This window comes from Oryx dammah, unplaced genomic scaffold, assembly GCF_014754425.2.
Source record: "Oryx dammah isolate SB20612 unplaced genomic scaffold, SCBI_Odam_1.1 HiC_scaffold_18, whole genome shotgun sequence".
NCBI classification, from domain to species: Eukaryota; Metazoa; Chordata; class Mammalia; order Artiodactyla; family Bovidae; genus Oryx; species Oryx dammah.
This window is the reverse complement of record NW_024070202.1, coordinates 10,237,979-10,262,710: the sequence shown is the minus strand read 5'-3', so window position 1 is coordinate 10,262,710 and position 24,732 is coordinate 10,237,979. Positions and strand designations below refer to the sequence as shown.

General features: G+C 42.3%; 1 protein-coding gene and 1 long non-coding RNA gene across 3 annotated transcripts; one reads left to right on the top strand and one right to left on the bottom strand.

Moving 5' to 3' along the window:
* Positions 1–773: 773 nt before the first annotated feature.
* LOC120877855 (protein lifeguard 2-like) lies at positions 774–18,838 on the top strand. 2 transcript variants are annotated; one of them, XM_040260272.1, is made up of 9 exons: positions 775–1,145; positions 6,266–6,344; positions 7,319–7,372; positions 8,029–8,119; positions 10,088–10,125; positions 10,214–10,301; positions 11,846–11,935; positions 14,391–14,438; positions 18,332–18,838. In XM_040260272.1, the coding sequence occupies exons 1-9, from the start codon at positions 881–883 to the stop codon at positions 18,482–18,484; spliced, it is 906 nt and encodes a 301-aa protein (XP_040116206.1). In that variant the 5' UTR covers positions 775–880; the 3' UTR covers positions 18,485–18,838. The 2 variants fall into 2 exon arrangements, with proteins under 2 accessions (XP_040116207.1, XP_040116206.1); XM_040260273.1 differs by lacking the exon at positions 11,846–11,935 and having other exon boundaries at positions 774–1,145.
* LOC120877856 lies at positions 13,933–20,405 on the bottom strand. The gene is made up of 3 exons (XR_005724414.1): positions 20,039–20,405; positions 19,249–19,361; positions 13,933–14,097 (listed from the first exon to the last, which is right to left on the bottom strand). It is a non-coding gene; the product is annotated as an uncharacterized LOC120877856 (long non-coding RNA).
* Positions 20,406–24,732: the final 4,327 nt, after the last annotated feature.

Genomic DNA, 24,732 nt, shown 5'->3' with positions numbered 1-24,732 from the left:
GTTCACAGGTTCGGGGGTTAGGACGTGGATACCTGTGTGCGGGCATGCCCAGTCGCTAAGTTGTGTCCGACTCTTTGTGACCCCATGGACTATAGCCCACCAGGCTCCTCTGTCCATGGGATTTTCCAGGCAAGAATACTGGACTGGGTTGCTTTGGGGGACCACTATTCAACCATGACCTTCAGGATGAATTTGACTCGCCAGCCCCACAGCAACCTGCCCCTTCCGCTCTCCTGTTTCTAACCTCACTCTGCTTTCTCCTTCCAACTCCCTAACTCCATCCAGTGAACTTCTTTCAGTTTCCGGAACCTGCCTCTCTGCTTCCTCCAGTCCTGGTCCAGACAGACTCCTCTGCCTCGGAAAACCTTCCCCTACCTCTTTACCTGACTGACTCCTTCTCATCTCCCCACCTTGGCTTAAACCTCACTTTCTCTGGAGGCTCTTGACCGCCTCTTCTACTCCCTGCATCTTCTTCTACACTTTGTTACCCTCATAATATCCTCCATGTTTCTGGCCCTACTTCTATTGCCTTTTATATGATTGCTTACTTGATTATCTTCTCTCCCAAAATGTAAGCTCTTTATAGGGGTGAAGGTGACAAGGGCAACTCAACGTAAGAGGGAGTTTATTCACTTGTTGCAGAATAAATCTATAAACATATGACTTTCATAATAGAAATAAAGTTATTTTAATCTGTAGTTCTCATATTAAAACTATTTGTTCATCATTTATTCAACCAGTATCTGTGGAGCAATGACTTGGAAAGTACAGAGCAAAGGGAGTTAAAATAAAGAAAAAACATCTGATGTTATGAAGTTGCTAAGGTTGAGTAGTGGTACACGCATAAGGACCTGAATAACGGTGTTCCCTCTCCAGGAAAATGGACTTGGAGGTCAGTGAACCAATAGACTTTAGCTCTGGAGATCATCAACATCTGGTTCGGAAAGCTGCAGATGCTTATATTGGGGGCAAGTCTGTTCGGTCCTATGGAACTGCTTCTTCAACTCAGGGGCCACAACAAGCTCATGGAAATCCACACTCAAAGGCTGGTAAGCGAGCAGATACCTATGTGGTACAGATTTCACCAGAGACTACTACAGACGACACCAACCCTGGCCCATTTTCAGAAACAGCTGTCCGCAGAGGTAAGAATAAAGGAATGGCCTTTTTGGAAAAGAACAGCAAATATTTCCACAGGGTGGGTTGTAGGATTTAAATTTGCCCTTAGTTTTTCCCATCATGCATTACCATGAAACATGATATATGTAAGAACAGACAGCTCCTCAAGTTTTCCAAGGCATTCATAAATTCGTGATAGACATATTATGGTGAATAAATTGTGGTTTTTTAACAAATGTGAAATAGTCATTGAACACAGAATGTCTTAACTTACATACAAAGTGATACCATGATACTGTCTTTAGTTTTAAAGAATACTAATTCAGAGCTCAACATATTAATTCTATATCAGAAATACATTCAGCGGTAACAGAAGTCCAAAACACTATGGCTAAAATAAATGAGAATTTTTTTCTTTCGTGAAATATGAAGTTGGAAGTTAAGCAATTCAAGGCAAATCCTGTAGGTCCCAGAAAACAATATGCCACGCTTAGGGCTTCTTCTAACTCTTCTCACTTCTTCTAACTCAATAAAACTAAGCCATGCCATGTGGGGCCACCCAAGATGGACAGTTCATGGTGGAGTTCTGACAAAATGTGGTCCACTGGAGAAAGGAATGGCAAACCACTTCACTGTTCTTGCCTTGAGAACCCCATAAACAGTATGAAAAGGCAAAAACATCGGACACTGAAAGATGAACTCCCCAGGTTGATGCCCAACATGCTACTGGAGACCAGTGGAGAAATGACTCCAGAAAGAATGAAGAGATGGAGCCAAAGCAAAACAACACCCAGTTGTGGATGTGACTGGCGATAGAAGCAAGGTCCAATGCTGTAAAGAGCAATATTGCATAGGATCCTTCAGGTCCATGAATCAAGGCAAACTGGAAGTGGTCAAACAGGAGATGGCAAGAGTGCACATCGGCATTTTAGGAATCAGTGAACTAAAATGGACTGGAATGGGTGAATTTAACTCAGATGACCATTATGTCTACTACTGTGAACAAGAATCCTTTAGAAGAAATGGAGTAGCCATCATAGTCAACAAAAGAGTCTGAAATGCAGAACGTGGATGCAATCTCAAAAATGACAGAATGATCTTGATTCATTTCCAAGGCAAACCATTCAATATCACACTAATCCAAGTCTATGCCCCAACCAGTAATGCTGAAGAAGCTGAAATTGAATGGTACTATGAAGACCTACAAGACCTTTTAGAACTAACACCCAAAAGAGATGTCCTTTTCATTATAGGGGACTGGAATGCAAAAGTAGGAAGTCAAGAAACACCTGGAGTAACAGGCAAATTTGGACTTGGAGTACAGAATGAAGCAGGGCAAAGGCAAATAGAGTTTTGCCAAGAAAACGCACTGGTCATAGCAAACACTCTCTTCCAACAACACAAGAGAAGACTCTACACATGCACATCACCAGATGGTCAACACTGAAATCAGATTGATTATATTCTTTGTGGCCAAAGATGGAGAAGCTCTATACAGTCAACAAAAACAAGACCAGGAGGGACTGTGGCTCAGATCATGAACTCCTTATTGCCAAATTCAGACTTAAATTGAAGAAAGTAGGGAAAACCGCTAGACCATTCAGGTATGCCCTAAGTCAAATCCCTTAGGATTATACAATGGAATTGAGAAATAGATTTAAGGGACTAGATCTGATAGACAGAGGGCCTGATGAACTATGGAATGAGGTTCATGACATTGCACAGGAGACAGGGATCAAGACCATCCCCGTGGAAAAGAAATGCAAAAAAGCAAAATGGCTGTCTGAGGAGGCCTTACAAATAGCTGTGAAAAGAAGAGAAGAGAAAGGCAAAGGAGAAGGAATGATAAACCCATTTGAATGCAGAGTTCCAAAGAATAGCAAGCAGAGATAAGAAAGCTATAATCAATGCAAAGAAATTGAGGAAAATCATAGAACGGGAAAGATTAGAGATCTCTTCAAGAAAATTAGAGATCCCAAGGGAACACTTCATGCAAAGATGGGCTCAATAAAGGACAGAAATGGTATGGACCTAAGAGAAGCAGAAGATACTAAGAAGAGGTGGCAGGAATACACAGAAGAACTGTACAAAAAAGATCTTCATGACCCAGATAATCACGATGATGTGATCACTCACCTAGAGCCAGACATCCTGGAATGTGAAGTCAAGTGGGCCTTAGGAAGCATCACTACGAACAAAGCTAGTAGAGGTGATGGAATTCCAGTTGAGCTATTTCAACTCCTAAAAGACGATGCGTTGAAAGTGCTGCACTCAATATGCCAGCAAATTTGGAAAACTCAGCAGTGGCCACGGGACTGGAAAAGGTCAACTTTCATTCCAATCCCAAAGAAAAGCAATGCCAAAGAATGCTCAGAATACTGCACAATTGCACTCATCTCACATACTAGTAAAGTAATGCTAAAAATTCTCCAAGCCAGCAATACGTGAACTGTGAACTTTCAGATGTTCAAGCTGGTTTTAGAAAAGGCAGAAGAACCAGAGATCAAATTGCCAACATCCGCTGATCATCAAAAAAGCAAGAGAGTTCCAGAAAAACATCTATTTCTGCTTTATTGACTATTCTAAAGCCTTTGACTGTGTGGATCACAATAAACTGTGGAAAATTCTGAGAGAGATGGGAATACCAGACCACCTGACCTGCTTCTTGAGAAATCTGTATGCAGGTCAGGAAGCAACAGTTAGAACTAGACATAGAACAACAGATTGGTTCCAAATAGGAAAAGGAGTATGTCAAGGCTGTATATTGCCACCCTGCTTATTTAACTTATATGCAGAGTACACCATGAGAAATGCTGGGCTGGATGAAGCACAAGCTGGAATCAAGATCGCCTGGAGAAATATCAATAACTTCAGATATGACACCACTCTTATTGGCAGAAAGTGAAGAGGAACTAAACAGCCTCTTGATGAAAGTGAAAGAGGAGAGTGAAAAAGTTGGCTTAAAGCTCAACATTCAGAAAACTAAAATCATGGCATGTTGTCCCATCACTTAATGACAAATAGATGGGGAAACAATGGAAATAGTGGCTTACTTTTTTTTTTTTTTTGGCTCCAAAATCACTGCAGATGGTGACTGCAGCCATGAAATTAAAAGACACTTACTCCTTGGAAGGAAAGTTATGACCAACATAGACAGCATATTAAAAAGCAGAGACATTACTTTGCCAACAAAGGTCAGTCTAGTCAAGGCTATGGTTTTTCCAGTGGTCATGTATGGATGTGAGAGTTGGACTATAAAGAAAGCTGAGAGTCAAAGAATGGATGCTTTTGAACTATTGTATTGGAAAAGACTCTCAAAAGTCCCTTGGACAGTAAGGAGTTCCAACTAGTCCATCCTAAAGGAGATTAGTCCTGAGTGTTCACTGGAAAGACTGATATTGAAGCTGAAACTCCAATACTTTGGCCACCTGATGTGAAGAGCTGACTCGTTTGAAAAGACCCTGATGCTGGGAAAGACTGAGGGCAGGAGGAGAAGGGGACGACAGAGGATGAGATGGTTGGATGGCATCACCGACTCAATGGACATGAGTCTGAGTAAAGTCCAGGAGTTGGTGATGGACAGGGAGGTCTGGCGTGCTGCGGTTCATGGGGTCGCAAAGAGTCGGACGCGACTGAGCAACTGGACTGAACTGAGGCCTACTTAGAACCTGGATGACTTGACGATGGACTCTGAGCTTCGAACTTCACTGCTGTCTCCCCATGACCCTCTCCCTCTACCTCGTTGCTGGAAAGACGCCTTTTAAAACTCTTAGCTGGCAGCTGAGTCTGCAGTGGCCTTTATGACTCCCTGACATGGATGGCAGTTTATGTTGGTTGTTGGCTTTCTTCTTTGGCTTGAATTTCTCATCACATGGAACTGGGGCCCAAGCAGAGGTAGACCAGATGGACAAGCCCCAGTGTGTAAGCAGTTTATGAAGCCTCTGCTAATCAAGCCAGTGCTGATGTTTCACTGACCAACATGTCATGTGGCCAAGCCCAGCGTCAGTGTGGGAGGGAACTACACAGGCTCTGCCCATTATAAATTCTCATTTGTCTTCTTGTAATTGGAGTGTAAGTGTTCTTCATGTGCTAGATCACTTTACAGATACATGATATGCAAATACTTTCTCCCAGTTTGTGGGTTTTCTCCCACTTTCTTGATGGTGACATTTGAAGCACAAAGCGTTTGTCTTTTTTAAGTGAGAATTCTCTTTTTTTAAATTTATTTGTTATTATTATTTTTGGCTGTGTGGGCCTTCCTTATGGTCCAACTCTCACATCCATACATGACTACTGGAAAGACCAGCTTTGACTATATGGACCTCTGTTGGCAAAGTGATGTCTTTGGTTTTTAATACACTGTTTAGGTTTGTGATAGCTTTCCTTCCAAGAAGCAAGCGTCTTCTAATTTCATGGCTGCAGTTACCATCCACAGTGATGGGATAAGTTGGGAGAAGCCCACAGAAAAGCAAATGGTCATTACCAATGCATATTCGGAGGGCTCTGGAAAAACCCATGTAGTTAGCTGGAAGTAAACATAGATGCTAACACACCCTAAACTCCGCTTTGGCATGCCACTTGCTTGAAACTCCTTGGTTATACTTACCATTAGTCAGATTATGCAGTTTCTGCACAAGTAGGAGGGAAGGGAGTTGCTAAAGACAGGGAGGGTGGAGAGAAAAGTGGGGAAACAGCCCTGCAGGCTCCCTGCAGAGGGGTGAACGCCCTCTCCCCCAGCCGTCCCTGGTGCATCACTGGCTCCGTCTATGCAGGGATGCTGCTGGGTCCCTAAGGATGGGCTGGCGACATTCTGAGATTCTCAGGTCACTTTCGGTCCTAGGGAGGATGGGGTGTGCACAACACGGAATTAAACCCCTGAATTTGGTCTTTAGATTGTGGGGGCTCTTATGGATAAACCCTTGGGTCTCCACTAAAATGCCTCTTACAGTCTCGACTGAGTCTTTTCTGAGAGTTCTGCAGAGCTGTACTGTCACACCACTGGCCAACTCTCAACTCACACTCCCTTTCCTGTCCTCAAGAAAATCAGAGGAAAAATTTATTTCACTAGGTGTCAAAAATAGGTAGTTAGATTTTATACTTTTACTTTTGAATACTGTCTCATAAAAAAAAGTTTCTGTCTCCTCAGCTTTCATCGTAAAAGTGTTCTTCCTCCTGTCCATTCAGCTTCTGATCACTGGGGCAATCGTCAGCCTGTTTGTTTTCTGGTAGGTCTTCATTACTGGTGTAGGTGAACTAGTAAGTTGCCCGCATTAATTCTCACTATTTAGCTTGACTGAATTTTGATCATTAAAAAATTATCTATTTTTCCTTAATCATTCATGTGTGTCTGTGCTCAGTTGCATCTGACTGTGACCCCATGGACTCTAGCCCGCCAGGCTCCTCCGTCTGTGGGATTTTCCAGGCAAGAATACTGGAGTGGGTTGCCATTACCTTCTCCATGGGATCTTCCCAACCCAGGGAGAGAACCTGCATGTCTTGTGTATCCTGCATTGACAGGCGGGTTCTTTTCTACTGGGCCACCTGAGAAGTCCAATCATTCATAGGATATACCATTTCTATTGCTTTGGTTTTCTGAGGCAACTCCTAGACCAAAGTGTTAGTAGATTTCTAGAGTTTCACTTTAACTTCCTAAGCCAAAAACTTTTCCCTTACTCTTATTTTGGATACTATTTTCTTTTTTATTTTCCCTGAGCTATTTCCACAGACAAAATCAAGTAAAGGAAAAAAGGTGAGATTGTGAAGGCCTTGAAGGCTAGATCTCTGTTAAATGCAGAAATTATTTCAGGGAGTATGATCCATCACTGCTTAAACTCATCCTTTGAAAATCTATATTTTAGACAAATATATGAAAATTTTATTACTTTTGTTTATATACGTATCTCAATATTTTTAAATAAAATCGTCACTGAGACATTTGCATTTATGCAAATTTCACTTACTACTTATGACTGTACTTTTTATGACCCTGTTTTAAGAAGTAAGATACAGTTTATCTTTATCTTACAGTTTAACAGTTATGTGTTTCACTGTTTCCTTTCCCATCTGTCATTGATAACTACTTAGGGTTTTCCCCCTTTCTTCTCATGAAATTGTTTAATTTATACTTAAATATTATACTAGTTAGCAAAATAAACTACTTATTGTGTAAGACAATATCTTTTTTTTTTTTTTTAACCAGCAAGGCTTTACGATCTTGGGTGATCAAGAATCCCTGGTTCAATTACACACTCTTGTAAGTACTATTGGATTAAATTAAAAGTGTTCTTTCTACTAGCTATCAGTTGATGTTCTTTTTTGAAAATTAGGTAAAGGTAACATATTCTTGTAATGAAAAAATTATAGAGATGTAAAACAAGCAAATTAGTAGTTGCTGGGAGTTAGGGCTTTATGAGTGCGTGTGTATATGTGTGTGTGCGTTAGCATAAAGGGATAGTACAGTAGTTTAATGATGAGATAGTTCCACAGCTTGATTGTGGTGCTGGTTACATGGATCTGCACACAGGTTTGTGTCACAGGTCTGTGACATAGCATTACATATATACACGCTATACCAATGTCACATACTGGTTTGGGTATTCTACTTTAAGTATGTAAAATGGGGGCAAACTGTGTATAGGGTACACAGGACCTCTGATCCTTTGCAATTTCCTGTGAATCTACAATTATTTCAAAGTAAAAATATTTTTTAAAGAACCCACAAACTGTGTGGATGGCAATGGGAAAAGTTAGTTTTAAAAGCCAAAAAAAAAAAAAAGTAAAGATAATAATCTTTATTTTTCTTTATAATACTTATTATCAGAGCAAACATCTCTGTATCTCTCTACCTGTAATATCTCACATGATATAAGCACTGGAAGCAAATAACACATGGTTTTAAATTATCCCCAGGCCAGCCTTTTTTGTTATATTTATTGTACTCGCCTGCTGTGGGAAACTCCGCCGCCAGGTGCCTGCAAATTACATTCTCCTGGGATTATTTGTAAGTAAACCTCTTTAGCATCTGTTGTCATTCACCTCTGAAATATATTTTCATCTCATTATTCCTTTTTTTGTGGAAAAAATCTTCCTATGGAATAAGAAGATAGAAATTATTTGTGAGATATTCTCTTGGATGAATTTTGAACCCTTTTAACAAGCTAGAGAACTTGGGGACCTTCGGCTACTCCTTTGGGCCGGCAAACTTGCCTCTGAGAGGCCTGCTCCTGAGTCTCCCAAGACAGTTAACCCAACTGTCCTCTGTCAGGCACAACAAACTCATTTTGCTATGGAGAGTGAGTTCCACATTTAGTTCACAAATTGTGTGCAAGAAATGTAACTTTCTCTGTAAAATTTATTTTACTTCTATTTCAACGTCTCCTGACTATGTTGTAATTGAGGTTTCTGTTCTGTTAATGTTTATACCAGTTGGGCCAACACTCTTGCCTCCTGGAGGCAGTGAACTCACTGACAATAAGCATTTGCTCCTCTTAGGAAAACCCAGAGGAAATCTCACTGTGGTTCAATGAGTTGGAAAGAAAGTCAGATTCTATGCAATTGCTCCCACGAACTGCTGACCACCCTTCCATGAGAAGATTTACTCACCAATTCATTTGTTTCTCATCTGGTTCCATATCAGTGTTGAGGTAGCTTATAAAAATATACACAACGTAAGATAAGTTGGGGCTTCCCTGGTGGTGCAGAGGTTAAAGCGTCTGCCCGCAGTGTGGGAGACCTAGGTTCGATCCCTGGGTCGGGAAGATCCCCTGGAGAAGGAAATGGTAACCCACTCCAGTATTCTTGCCTGGAGAATCGCATGGATGGAGGACCTTGGTGGGCTACAGTCCATGGGTCGCAAAGAGTCGGACACGACTGAGCGACTTCACTTACTTACTTACTTAAGTTGGTGTGGAAATCTGATGGCAGGAAAGGCAAATGAAGCCAGAGGTGAGTTTCATCAGCCTAGATTTGTATCTGCGCCTCCTGGTGGTCAATGTGAGCAAGGACACATGGGCAACGGTGAGTTTCTCAGCACTCTGAGAATCTTGTATCTCGCATCCTGAAAATCTGAGGATCTTGCATTGTCTAATGTGAATTACACGCTGGGAAGAATAGCTTCCTCATCTCACTGGAGAAGACAGAGCATCAGGCCAGCTGGGAATGTCCTCAGGCCCTGCAGCACTGCCAACTGCAGTTCTCAGTGGCCTGACGGTCAGTCCTGGAGCCTGTCTGTGGGCCTAGGCATACCATCACTGCCTTCTTGGTCTCATCCTCTGGCTTGACTGCTTCTGGGTCTCAGCTCCTCCTCTCCCACACCGCCCCATCCCTGGTTCATTTGGACCAAGGGAACCCTCGGACCCCTCTACAGCCCCCACACTGCCCCAGTGCAGCCCACTTCAGAGCTGAGGACTGGCACCTACCAGAGCAGCTGCGTCCTCTGTTGGTAAGTGTCCTCCAGCCCCACCCCAGGCACTGAGGTCTCAGTCGTCCTCCCTTATCTGAGGTCTGATGCATTTTGTCTCATCCAAGCAGTGTGGGAAAGGTCAGTACTGAAACAGTTGCTGAGGTGTTAATAGAAATAGCAAGTCCTGCTCTGATAAAATGTTAAGATTTGTGTGGATGGTCCCATTTGATTAATGACAGTATGGTCTACAGATAAAGCTTATACCTTGGTTTCTACATTCCTAATTAATAACATATTCAGTTTAACTCACTGAAAATGTTGAAAGTTACTATTGTATTCTAAGAACTTTTTATTCACGAGATTTTTCTTGTCAGTCTTAGGGAGAACATTAAGAAAATGTTTATTTCCATTATTTCCATATGGCATAGCCAAACTTTGTGTGCTAAGATCATGAATATTCCTGCTAGTTCCCTCTAACCTGCCAGAACACACATACCTCAAACCAGCTCTTCTGGATTTGGCGCCTTGGGAAGCAGGCTTCTGATTAACTGTGAATTTTGTTTTTAGACAGTTCTTCAAGGTTTGCTGCTAGGAACCGTGTCAGTGTAAGTCTTCGATATCTGTCTTTTCATTTGTGTGTGCGTGCTTTTCTTCTAATGTCACGTGAACAATAACCACAGTCTCTGGTTTTAGTTTCTATAACGCCGAGGAAGTGTTATGGGCAACAGGAGCAACTGCTCTGGTGACGCTATCACTCAGTTTATTTGCTCTTCAAACAAAAGTACGTATTTTTGAAGCCGCTTTCTGTCATAGGCAGTGTGTGACTGTCTTCCTCTGCCCCTCCTGACCCATTCTGCTTCCTCCTCCCCCTGGCTGGCTGCTTCCTGTGGGCCTCACCTCCACCGAGCACTCGTCTTCTGCCTTCTGGCTTTCCTAGTGACCGTGCTAAAAACGTAAGAGGGGCTTCCCTGGAGGCCCAGTGATTAAGACTTCGCCTTCCCGTGCAGGGGGTATGGGTTCCATCTCTGGTCAGGGAGCTGGGATCTCACATGCCTCGCATACAAAAGAGAAAACATAAAGCAGAAGCAATATTGTAACAAAATTCAATAAAGACTTAGAAAGATGGTCTGCATCAGAAAAAATTTAAGTAAAAGGAAACAGGTAAAATTACTTTTAATGATATATTTCATTTAACCCAATACATATGAAGGGTTATTATTTCAACATATAATCAGTATAACAAAAGTAGTCATTTTACATTTTTTCTTTTTCAAACTAAAATTCAAATCCAGTGTGTATTTTCTACTTGCAGCCATCTCAGTTGAAGTAGCTCTAGTTGCTTATTAGCCATGTATATTGAAAGCACAGCTCTAGACGAATTTTCTTGGCAGACATCAGAGTCACCTGGAGAGCTTGTGAAACATAGACCGCTGAGCACCACGCCTGGCATTGTGAAGACAAGGTCTGGGCTGGGGGTCAGTAACGTTCACTTCCCAGGCGCAGCCGATGCTTCCAGCCCAAGAACCAGCCTTGGTGACCTGGTACTTTATTCTCTTGGTATGTTGAAGGCAGGGAGTGACATAGGGAGACAGAGGAATTAGGAAAACAGACTTCCAAGAAAACACATTGGATTTGAGGATCTTCTTTTGCTTCCTAATCCAATTTTTTTCAGGTCAGAAGATGCATATTCCTCTTTCTTTTAAAAATGCTAATCTTCTCTAAGCTGATTTGGTTACTGATTTATATAAAAGCACATTAATAAATTTTAGGTTTACAAAAGGATCATTAATTTTTGAAGGCTTAGTATATATATTTCTACTGAAATGTACACACTAAAATTGATACATACAAATGTGAGAAAGGTACCCAGTTAACATCTTCGTCCACTGAATGCCATTAATGTATTCTATGCACATGCTTTTAAAAATATGAATGATTGTGATCCTACTATACTTACAAATTTACATCCTACTTATTCAGTGTACATTTTGTATTACAGAAAATTTTATAAAGATATACACACAAATAGAATATTTTAACAAACCCCCATGTGCCAATTACCTAGTTTCAAAAACTGCAAATTTGTGGCTCCTGTTATATCATCCATACCTTACTTTTTCTCTCCCCTGAAGAAGCACAATACCTTTTTGTAGCAGTTTTCAGTGTGTAGGGCTAATGGATTTCCATGGTTCTTGGGATTAGCTAGGGTACATTGTTAGCAAATGGGCCAGTTTCTGTCTAGGGGGTATGAGATACCTCTCTAAACACCCTGAAATTCCTATGGATGATAATTGAATCGTTTTTGTGTTTTTTATGTTTCCTCAGTGGGATTTCACTTTGCTAAATGGAGTGCTGTTTGTTTTACTCTTCGTACTTATCATCTACGGAATTATCTTAATCTTCATTCGATCATATGTAAGTGGGCCCTCCTTTGAAACCCTCGGAGGACTGGCAGAATATCAAGTGAAGTGCTGGTTGTGTGGTTGGTCTAGAAGCAGACACCAGATGGGTGGAACTCGCAAAGACACTGGTGGGAGAGAGGTCTGTGACAGAATAGCGTGGGGTGACAAGGGCTGTACGAGCTGTCAGAACACGGCAGCACACGTGAGCCCAGGTGGAGGAAAGGGAAGTAAGAGGGGCGCTTGCTGGACGTCGTGCCGTCTAAGGAGGCTTTGGCAAGCCCACCAGGGGGTCCTGGGTCTCCCAGGAAGGCTCTGCTGCCCTTCCAGTGATTGACAAGGGTAAAGCATGACCCAGGAAGGAAACTGCAGTGGGTCGCACTGCACGGCCACCAGGGCCCTGGTCAGTCACTTGCCCCTCCCCATAGCTGGAGGTCTCCAAGGTCACCTGCCACACCAGTGTGGTGGGGGGACCACTGACAGGAGGTCTGGGTGTGAAGATTGAGCTCCGAGCTGAGATAACAGCTGTCCTCCCCTAAGAGGATCATGGAGGTGACCAACCCACAGGGCAGATCAGATTCCAACTCCCCTCCATGGTGCTGCTTTTCTGAAGTAACGAGGGCACAGAGATGGCCAAGCCTGCATGGGCTTGCTTTTCTGACAGCAGCAGCCTAGAGGAAGCTCCTCGGTTTCCAATGCCAGCTTTCTTCCTTCCATTCTTTTTTTTTTTTTTTGCTTTAATATATTTATTGCTTTCTTACTAGATATCATACATAGGCCTATTTTTTTTTCACAAAGTCATCAAAGTTAATTCTCACAACATTCCTGAAAAGTACATATCTCATCTAATCTTATGGAAAAGAAAACAGGCTCAGAGAAATTAAAGAATTCACACTCCACACTGCACCCAGGGAGTAGACGGTAGGACTGGGGTTAGAGCGAGGTCTGTGTGATCTGGTGGTCACACCCTTTCCACCACGCACACCGTCCGTGGACTGAGTCCAGTGTGCAAATGGACAGGCAGAATGAGAAGGTCTGGCTCCACGTCTGGTAGGGGCCTGGAGTGGCCCCTGTATGGAGACCCTACTGGAAGCCAGGCTCACAGAGGACTGGCCTGGGGCTTGTGACCATCTGTCTAAAGCCCCAAGGCCAACTTGGTCCTGCTGCTGAATTAAAGAGTTTTTGTGGCAACAAGTGGCGTTGCTAAATGGACTTCAGACACAGAATCAATATTTCTGCCTGGATTTTGGAGATAAACTCAAAGACATCATAGATATGTTTTTAAAGGCCATAGTTCTCCATTTATTGTTCCTGATGGTGACACAGATACTGTAGTAATAATACACACATTTATGTGGTGGGTGGGTTCCTTACATCTTTACCATGCCACTCAGGAGCAGTTAAGAAACTGTATTTCCTACTAGATACATGAACCCTAGTTTCCATTCTAAATTTCCTGTCACAAATACCAATAATATATGATCTTAAGCGTATGATTAAATGGAAGTTGGACAGCTAAGCATGCATGCCTGTTGGGCCCTGGCAGTTGTGAACCCTTCAGGCTGCAGTTGCCAGCTGTCCTCTCACACCCAGCCCAGTCTGAGAACGGGGGGCCTCACGCAGTGTATTGCTGGCCCCTGGTTTCACTGTTTCCTCAAGAACCTTCTCTGGTTAGCAGAGGCTCCCCATCTCTCATCCTAAGGAGTGAATGCCATTGCTCCTCAGATGATGCACACCACTTCCTTATTTTCTTCTGCAGCATTGAGATCAATTTGTCACATACGCTGATCAGGGCTGTTTTGGTGGCAGGGAACACATACCACTCAGATTGGCTCAAGGCAAAGGCCCAGAGACTCTCCTAGGTGGGAAGAAGAGCCAGAATTCACAGAAATGGAAACCCCACCGCCCTTTCTTGGTCATCTCGGCTTGTCAAGCACTAGCTAGTCCAGCACTGACTAATCACACAGTGGCTGCCTGGGTCCCTCTATCATGAGAACTGATTTCTACCTGGCCCAGAGGATCTCTTTGATCCTGGTCATGTAAGAGGTTCCTGGTCAGTCAAGAGATTCACTGCTGTTGGGAGTGGCATCTCCCATCTCTTGTCAATCAGCTCTAGCAAGGCTGTGTGAGGGTCACAATATTCCCTGAGCTGAGGGGAGGGCACTTTTTCTAGAAGAGCTGTGTGGATTGGGCAAAAAAGGAAACATACTCAGTATATCCCATTTGCCTTACTACGCATGAGATGTTTAGTACTTGCTCGATGACCCTCACTTGATATACGTAACAGCTGGTTTTCACCTCCTTGCAGAATGGAATTGAGTTGATGCTGTCGACTGACTATGTTCAAGAAAAATTAATTTCCCCACAGCTTTGACTTTCTAAGCATCTTATCTAACAGCAGTGACCTACCTGAGCCCCTGTGGTGTTCCCAATCTTGCTCTTAACATATCGTGTATCCTTTCTCTTTGCAGTGGTTACATCTATTGTATGCTGGACTTGGAACTGTGATCTTCTCACTCGTACGTCCATTTCTCCCTTTCTTTGATAAAGAATATGAATTTGCATTGACAGGGCCTTAAGACCTCTCCTAGGCCTGGAGTCAAGCGGAGTCAGTGATTCACTGGAAAGCCCTCCTGCTGACTTGCTCCTTCTTTCTTCTCATCCTCTTCCTTCTCCTTTTTACTTTTTATAAAGACAATTCTTAGAGTAGCTTTAGGTTCACAGTAAAACTGAAAGGAAGATAGAGATTTCCCAGCCTCCATACAGGCATCACCATCCCCAATGTCAATATCTGCCACCGAAGTGTAACATTTACTACAATTGATGAACGAACGTACATTAATATACCACAGTCACCCATATTAGGGTTCACTCTTTGGTGTTCTACATTCTACGGGTTTGGACAAATGTATAATGATATGTACCCATCATTGTAATACCATGCAGAGTATTTTCACTGCTCTAGAAATCCTCTTTGCTCCTCCAAGCTGATCCCCAACCCTTGGCAACCACTAATCAGGCTATCTTACTGTTTCCAAGTTTTGCCTTTTCCAGAATGTCACACAGTAGGAGTCACACGGCATGAAGCCTTTTCAGATTGACTTCTTTTACTTAGCACCTGCACTTAAAATTCCTCCATGTCTTCTCACGGCTTGGTAGCTCATCTCTTTTTAATGTTGAATAATATTCCACCATCTGGATGTACCACAATTAATTTATTCATTCATCTACTGAGAGGCATCTTGTTTGCTCTCAAATTTTGGCCGTTATGAATAAAGTTACTACAAACATCCGTGTGCATGCTTTTGAGTGGACAGATGATTTCAGCTCCTTTGGGGAGATTCCAAGGAGCACATTTACTGGACCATACAGTAAGTTCAGTTCTGTAAGACAGTATTCCAAAGTGGTTGTAATATTTGCATTCCCCATTAGCAGTATATGAGAGTTGCTATTGCTTCATGTCCTCATCAGCACGTGAGGTTATCAGTATTTCAGATTTTGGCCATTCTCATAGGTGCATAGCGGTACCTTATTATTTTAATTTGCACTTTCCTGTTGACATAAGATGTAGAGCATCTTTTCATATGCCTATTTGCCATCTATATATCTTCTTTGGTGAGGTGTCTATTAAGTTCTTTGGCCCACTTTGTAATCAAGTTATTTGTTTTCTTACTGTTGAGTTTTAAGAGTTCTTGGTATATTTAGGGTACCAGTCCTTTATGTTTCTCTTGCAAATAATTTCTCTCAGTTTGTAGCTTGTATTATCATTCTCTTCACATTGTCTTTCACAGAGCAGAAAATATTAATTTTAATGAAGTCTAATTTATCCATTACTTCTTTCATGGATAATACTTTTGGTGTCATATTTAAGAAACCATCACCATACCAAAGGTCATCTAGAGTCCCTCCTATGCTACCTCCTAGGAGTTATATGTTTTACATATAAGTCTATTATTCATTATTTTTTAAAATTTATTTAAATTTTTTGACCATGGTGCGTGGTATGCAGGATCTGGAGCAGGGATTGATTCTGCACCCCCTGCAGTGGAAGCACAGAGCCTTAACTATCGGACTGCCAGGGAAGTGCCTGTTATGAGCTATTTTGTGAAAGGTGTAAGGTCTGTGTCTAGAGGTTTTTTTTTTGGCATGTGGATGCTCAGTTGTTTCAGCACTATCTGTTGAAGAGATTAATATTGCCTTTGCTCTTTATTCTGTTCTGCTGATCTATATATTCATTAAGTCTTTTTGCCAAGACCATACCATCTTGATTACAACTTTATAGTAAATGCTGTGGTCTTGTAGCATCAGTCCCCCAACTTTATTCTTCTCTTCCAGTATCATGGTGGTTATTCTGGGTCTTTTGTCTCTCCATATCAATTTTAGCAAAATAACTTACTAGGGTTTTGATTGGGGTTGTGTTGAATCTATAGATGAAGTTGGGAACAACTGATATTTGACAATATTGAGTCTTTCTATCCATGAACATGGAATGTCTCTCCATTTATTTAGTTCTTCCCTAATCTCATTCATCAGAGCTTTATAGTTTTCCTCATACAGTTCTTGTACATATTTTGTTAGATTTATATCTAAGTATTTAATTTCTTTTTGGATGCTAGTGGAAATGTTTTTGTGTTTTTAATCTCCAGTTTCACTTATTCCCTGCTGGCATATAGGAAATCAGTTGACTGTTGTATAGTAACTTTGTATCCTACAACCTTATTATGATTGTTCATTGAACCCCTAAATGTTCCTGGGGCTTCAAATCTTGATCAGGGCTTCCCTGTGAGCTGGCTGTCTCTGGCATGGTGTCCTGAGTCCTCTTTCCCTGGGGCCAGGGGGCAGACAGCTTGATCCCAGCTCACTTTACTCTGCCACTTCGCTGTCTGCCTTCAAACACATACCCTCACCAGGGAGGAGCACTTGGCACTCCTCACTAGCAACACATGAAATGATCAGGAGTCAGCATCTCTCTTATAAGAAGAAATAAGGTAAAGTCCGCAGTTCTTGGAGGGGAGGGAGAAAGGAAAGCACTTTTCCATAGAAGTTAGGACTCCAGGGTGACAGATGGAGGCTAGGGGCAAGGCTGGAAGCTCAGCTGCTGGGGGCCTTTTTTAAAGAATGACCAACTGTCCTGGTTTGCCTGGGACTGAGGGGTTACTGAAGACACATGAAGTCCCTGGGCAAACTGGAGTGGTTGGTTCATTCTAGCTTTTTCTGCACAGAGTTGCTGGAATCAGACATTGGGAGGGGGAGGATAAGTGGGATGGGACTCAATGGTCCAGGTGAGGGAGCCGCCTTGGCAACCCCCAGCCTCGGGTTTGACTCCTTTCTCTACCACTTGCCACAGAGTGATCTTCCCTTCTTGGAGGCTCTGTTAATATCACCTGCCTCAACTAGGTCGTTCCCACTTTATATGAGATGATGTCTATCCTGAACGGATAAGAGGCTACCTAGAAGGTGCCCAGTTCTTCCTTTTCCTCCTGTACATTTTTCCTCCTCCCGTCTTCATTCTTAGAAGCCTGAGTGGGAACCAGGACCCAGGGAGAGCTGATAACCTGAACTACTTGGGATGGGTCTCACTGTAGTAGAAGTTGTTCTAAAACGGCTTATTTTCAAGAATCTTGAAAACCCCAAGAACTCCCTGTAGTGCCAAGGTTGCCCTGCTGCCTCACGGCACTGGACTCTGAGTCTGCGGTCTGGATAGAAAGGCCCGAGGAGCCGCTTGTTTTCCCTTCCTCCCTCTAGCGCACTTGCGCTGCCCACGTTTGCTCACTTTGCAACAAACACAAGGGTGAGAGGGCTCTCCGACTTTCTTCTTGATGTTTAAGATGCTTGTAATTTTACCTACCACAGCTGAGCTAAAACATTTAATTGGGGGTTATTTAACCATACATAAATCTTCTCATTCTATTTTGGAAATACTGACATCATCACAAAGCCATCTCCAATGTCAAGCTTTGAAAAATGCTATCACCCAAAGGAGAGTCCAGAGCTACTGCTGTGGGAAATGTAAGGGTCAGGGGAACCATCTGTCTCTTCCTTCTTTGTTTTCAGTGAGAACCTGCTGGAAAGTCACGAACACAGGGCATTTTTTAGTTTCTCTCTGTTCCAATTAGCCCACCTGGTCCACATCACTGACCAAAGGCACAGAGGTTTCTAGACTTGGAAGGAAAGGAGGGCTCACAGATTTGGTCCCACTGGCTTCAGGAGAGTGAAGCACTTGCTTTAATAGATAGAGCACCAACCTGGGGAGATTCTGAATGATTGAGGCTGTAAGGATAACATCTCTAGCTACAAATTTACTTTTAGTGACATATTTACTGATGGTAAGATACTTTCCAGATAATCTCAGGACACTTCTTTGATCAAAATGTACAATTTAAGTAGCTGATTCTTCTTTCTTTTCTTTAAGTACTTGGTGATGGATGTGCAGCTGATGGTGGGAGGGCGCCACCATCATTCTGACCTGGACCCTGAAGAGTATGTTTTTGCTGCCCTGAACATCTACATGGACATAATCAACCTTTTTCTTTTTATTTTGCAACTGATTGGAATGGGACGGTAGTCACATGGGCAAGGCTGGCTCATGCTGAAGAGAGGGAAGGAGGGACGGCTGTGAAGACTGCAGAGGTTACCACTCCATAAGCCCCTCTATTTTAAAAAAACTTTTTTTCTTGTCAAATGAAAGCAAGCATTCGGTAGACAGTAGCTATAGTTGTTATATATATTTTTAGTTCCACTGTTACATTACAAAACTTTCTGGTGGACATTTTCTGATTTTTATAAATTTAAAAGATAAGTACATAACTACATACTTACAAACATTTGTAAGATGCTCATTACTTTGTCGAAGTTTTCCAGGTACTACTTAAAACTGTAAACAATGTCCATCTACATGAATAAAACTGATTATAGAAACTTATATTTACTCCATTCTCTTCTCTTGATGTGGACATTTGGTGGGAATATTTTGCCATCTGACTTAAGAGTAAGGTGAACCAAAGAATTCTGCCTTTCTCTTGGATTCAAGTCTGACTGGAGAAGTAAATTCTATCTTGAGAGATCTCTTTGTTTCTATCTCAAACAAATATCTGTTTGCTCCCAGGCCAACCTTTGAGGTCTGAACTATTTCAGTGTCTGGCAGGAAGATAATCAGGGGCCATTTCTAGCATGGATGGATTGTGCAGGGGATAGGATGGGGAAATCAGATGACATCTTCTAGTCTCTCTAGATTTATCATGGAGCTTTATTTCTAGATTTAACTGAACATACAGATCTCAGATAAGACATATGGACTTAAGTAACAAGCACTATAGTACATACACCCACCTGAATTTGATTACCTGTTCCAAATTAGCCATATCTCCACTCCTGTGGTAGAATTTCTTTATAGTGTTTGTGCTGTCTTATTACCAGCAAAGTCCTGAAGATTGATGTAACCTCTGAAATGTGAGCAAGTAGCAGAGAAAGGGACTTTACAGCCACCCAGCAAAAAAAAAAATCTAGGGCCCTGTAAAGCTCCTGGGTGGGGTTGTCTCAACAAATATCACGAGGCGCACATATACCTGCCAAAGTCATGGGGAACTACTTCCATACGAGAAAGCAAATTCCCCTGGGGAGCTAGAGGTTTGCATATTGTTCTGGCATCAAGACAACCTTCCTGCATATTACAGGGACACCGGGTCAATTTATCTCTCCATTGACATTTCTGCTGTCCCCACACCACGTTAGGCATTTCTGTTGCCTCAGCAATGCTCCCAACACAGTCCACTCTGAGTCTACTGTACGTGCCATCACAGGGAAGTCTATTATTATACTGTATTTAGATTGATAGTCGCTTAGTCGTGTCTGACTCATTGTGACCTCATGGACTGTAGCCTGCCAGGCTCCTGTGTCCATGGCGATTTTCCAGGCAAGAATACTGGAGTGGGTTGCCTTGCCCTCTGGCAGGGGAGCTTCCCAACCCAGGGATCAAACCCAGGTCTCCTGCATTGCAGGTGGATTCTTTACCATCTGAGCCACCAGGGAAGCCCCTGGTGGTGATTCAGTTAAAAGAGATTCTAACACTTCTATGACAAACTTTTGACTTCTGCATTTAATGACTCTGAGCAAGACATACCTTTTGGGGTCAGTCTATGAAATGAGTAGATTACTTTGTTCTCAATGATAGAAATTCATCTTTTGAGAAGACAGTCCATGATTTGAAAATCTGTCAGGAGTGGTCCCAAATCCCGTGATGGGTAGCACATCTGTAAATCAACCCAAAGTGTCCAGAATGGGGCAATGGAAGCTTAAAGAAAAAGAATCCATTGAAAAATTTAGGTTATACTTTCATAATGCCCATAAATGCTGGGCCTATAATTTACTTTTAACTTTTGTTCTTTGTGTTATCCCAAATGGGTATTCCCTCATTTAGCTTCAGGCATGGTTTGCTGAGCAAATCTATCATACACAAATGGACCCGGGTGAAACTACTCATGTTAAAGGCTAGTATGCTGTTAGCCATGGCATTTCTAACATTGGTATGTCACTTAAAGAATATCAATGGCCAAAATGCCATGCCATGCATTTGACACAAATGTTGGCAGTTTTGGTACCTTTTGCTTAATCAAAGTCCTTGAAATGAATCAACTGCTGAAAATGTAAAATCATCAATGGTTTGCAAGTTGTAGGACTTTGATAACTCATAATGCACTAAGGTAACATTTATCTGATTGTTGCACTACAGCAGGGGTCAGCAAATGTACATCACATGCCAAATTTAGCCTGTTACCTTTTAGCTTTTTAAAATTTTGAGTTAATTATAGATTTACAGGAAGTTGCAAAGGTACTTCAGAGAGTGTACTCTTGCCCCCTAGTGGTTATCTCTTACATAATGTACGATATCAAAACCAGCGAACTGACAGTGGGTATGATATCTATGTATAGCTGTCACTTTATCACATGTAAACTCGTGTGGCCCCTATGGTAACCAAGATGCAGACTGTTCCAGCACCACAGAGGTCCTCTTTCTATCCCTTTAGAGTTACAAACGCACCTCCTTTCCCCTCCAACATCCGTGACTTGTGGTAACCACCTGTCATTTAAAAATGTTAAATGGATGAAGCCATACAGTGTGTGACATTTTGAGATGATTTTAACTCAGAGGAACACCCCCTGAGACCCATTCCAGTTGTTACAAGCTGTGTCACTAGTTCATCCCTTAAATATTCCATTTACTGCAGTAAAGCATGCCATTACTACAGGACATTCTGGTGGACTTCAGTGTTGGGCAGAAAGCTGCTAGGAACAATTGTGTACAGGTTTGTGGACCTAAATTTTTACTTCTCTGTCATCAGTGTCCAACAGTTGACGCTTGTCATCTGTATAGTGTAGCTGGTTTTTAGCGAAACTATTCGGCTGTTTCCCAGGAGGCTGTGCTCTCTCACATTTCCACAGGCAGTGTATGAGTGATCCTTGGCAGCACTTGGTGTTGATGCTACTAATAAGTTGAGCCATCCTGAGAGGTGTGTAGTGTGCCTTGGGTGAATCCCTCAGTTGTGTCTGACTCTGCGACCCCACAGACGTAGCTCGGCAGGCTCCTCGGTCCATGGAGTTCTCCAGGCAAGAATACTGGAGTGGGTTGCCATTTCCTTCTCCAGTAGTGTGCCTTACTATGGTTTAAACATGCATTTCCTACTCGGTCGCGATGTTAACGGTTTTTTCAGGTAGTTATTTGAGAGCCATACGTCTTCTTTGGTGAAATGTCTTTTTTCCATTTTATATTGGATTGTCTATCTTTTTACTGTTTAGAGAGTTCTTTATATATTCTAGATATGTGGTTCGCAAACATTTTCTTCCAGTCTGTAGCTTGACTTTCATCTTCTTCATAAGGTCTTTTGCAGAACAAAGCTTTACATTTTGATTAAGTCCAATTCATAAATTTTTCCTTTTATGGATCATGCTTTTGGTACCAAGTGTAAGATCCTTTGCTTAATCTAGAATGTAAAGATATTTTGTTATTTTTCTCTGAAGTTTTTTTAAAAGTTTTATATTATCTATGATCTACTTCAAGTTTTGTATAGTGTGCAGTTCAGTGGTTCCTATTTTTGCCTGTATTATTTAGTACCACTGTTCCTCCTCTGTTGTAGCATTTTTGTATATTTGTCAAAACCAGTTGATGATATGGGAAGGAGGCTATTTTTGATTCTCTGTTCTATCAATGTATGTGTCTTTTCCTCCATCAGTATCAGTTTTGATTAGTTTTGAAAACAGGTGGAATGACTTTCCCTGCTTTTTCTTTTTCAAAATAGTTTTAGCTGTTTCGGTTCCTTTGCCTTGCCATATTTTTAGAATACTTCACAATTTCAGAATTATTTACAGCTATAGGAAAATAATGCTGGGCTTTCCTAAAGTTGCTAATGAACAACTGAACCAAACCCAGGCATTCTGTGGACTGAGACTCCTGACGAAGCCAGTGGCTTTTCTTTAGGAAATGAAGATATACACAAAATATCCCCCCAAAGATAGCTACTGATTTTTCATGTAGTCAAAATACTTGTTGCAGCAGTCAGGCTGGCTATGCTCTGTAACTTACCATTTGTTTGACTTGCAAGGCCTGTTGGGTCCATGTTGGTTGCCAGGCAACCCACCCCAAAGTGGAGATGTCACATCAGTGACTCCCAAGGCCTCCAGGGGTCAGGCATTTAGTTTCAAGAGGAGCCTAGCAGCAAATTGGAGTACTGGGTGGCTGTATCAGGCAGGCTGCAATCGTATGCTGGGAAATGGCTTGAATGCTTGGGCTGCTACCAAGTCTTTAACAAAAGGAGTGATTTCACTTTCTCTTGTTGGACTTCTGTATTGTTTCAGCTGGACCACAGGAGAGGGGACAAAGCAGCAAAATGGGGAGGGACTCAGGCCCCATTCTCACCTTGATGCAGGTTCAGTTCAGTCGCACAGTTGTGTCCGACTCTTTATGACCCTATGAATTGCAGCACACCAGGCCTCCCTGTCCATCAACAACTCCCAGAATTTACCCAAACCCATGTCCATCAAGTCGCTGATGCCATCCAGCTATCTCATCCCCTGTCGCCCCCTTCTCCTCCTGCCCCCAATCCCTCCCAGCATCAGAGTCTTTTCCAATGAGTCAACTCTTCACATGAGTGGCCAAAATATTGGAGTTTCAGCTTCAACTTCAGTCCTTCCAATGAACACCCAGGACTGATCTCCTTTAGGATGGACTGGTTGGATCTCCTGCAGTCCAAGGGACTCTCAAGAGTCTTCTCCAACACCACAGTTTAAAAGCTTCAATTTTTTTGCACTCAGCTTTCTTCACAGTCCAAATCTCACATCCATACATGACTACTGGAAAAACTATAGCCTTGATGAGACGGACCACTGTTGGCAAAGTAATGTCTCTGCTTTTTAATATTCTGTCTATGTTGGTCATAACTTTCCTTCCAAGGAGTAACCATCTTTTAATTTCATGGCTGCAGTCACCATCTGCAGTGATTTTGGAGCCCCAAAAACTACAGTCTGACACTGTTTCCACTGGTTCCCCATCTATTTCCCATGAAATGATGGGACCAGATGCCAAGATCTTCGTTTTCTGAATGTTGAGCTTTAAGCCAACTTTTTCACTCTCCTCTTTCACTTTCATCAAGAGGCTTTTTAGTTCCTTTTCACTTTCTGCCATAAGGGTGGTGTCATCTGCATATCTGAGGTTATTGATGTTTCTCCCGGCAATCTTGATTCCAGCTTGTGCTTCTTCCAGCCCAGCATTTCTCATGATGTACTCTGCAGAGAAGTTAAATAAGCAGGGTGATAATATATAGCCTTGTTGTACTCCTTTTCCTATTTGGAACCAGTCTGTTGTTCCATGTCCAGTTCCAACTGTTGCTTCCTGACCTTCATATAGGTTCCTCAAGAGGCAGGTCAGGTGGTCTGGTATTCCCATCTCTTCCATAATTTCCCACAGTTTACTGTGATCCACACAGTCAAAAGCTTTGGCATAGTCAATAAAGCAGAAATAGATGTTTTTCTGGAACTCTCTTGCTTTTTCCATGAGCCAGCAGATGTTGGCAATTTGATCTCTGGTTCCTCTGCCTTTTCTAAAACCAGCTTAAATATCTGAAAGTTCACAGTTCACGTATTGCTGAAGCCTGGCTTGGAGAATTTTGAGCATTACTTTGCTAGTGTGTGAGATGAGTGCAATTGTGTGGTAGTTTGAGCATTCTTCGGCATTGCCTTTCTTTGGGATTGGAATGAAAACTGACCTTTTCCAGTCCTGTGGCCACTGCTGAGTTTTCCAAATTTGCTGGCCTATTGAGTGCAGCACTTTCACAGCATCATCTTTCAGGATTTAAAATAGGTCAACTGGAATTCCATCACTTCCACTAACTTTGTTTATAGCGATGCCTTCTAAGGCCCACTTGACTTCGCATTCCAGGATGTCTGGCTCTAGGTGAGTGATCACACCGTGATTGTCTGGGTTGTGAAGATCTTTTTTGCACAGTTCTTCTGTGAACTGAAGCAGGGCAAAGCCTAGTAGAGTTTTGCCAAGAGAATATGCTGGTCACAGCAAACATCCTCTTCAAAAAAACAAGACTCTACACATGGACAGCACCAGATGGTCAACACTGAAATCAGATTGATGCACGTAGCAGTCCCTAAATAAGAACAGCCCCACTGACACTTATGAGACAGGGACCTGTGGGCACATAACACATCAATTCCATTAGACCTTCAGAGCTGGGGGCAGAGTGACTTTTAATCAGCCAAAGAAATCCACTATAAGGGAAGCTTCCCTTCTCCACTAAGGAGAAATTCCCTTTT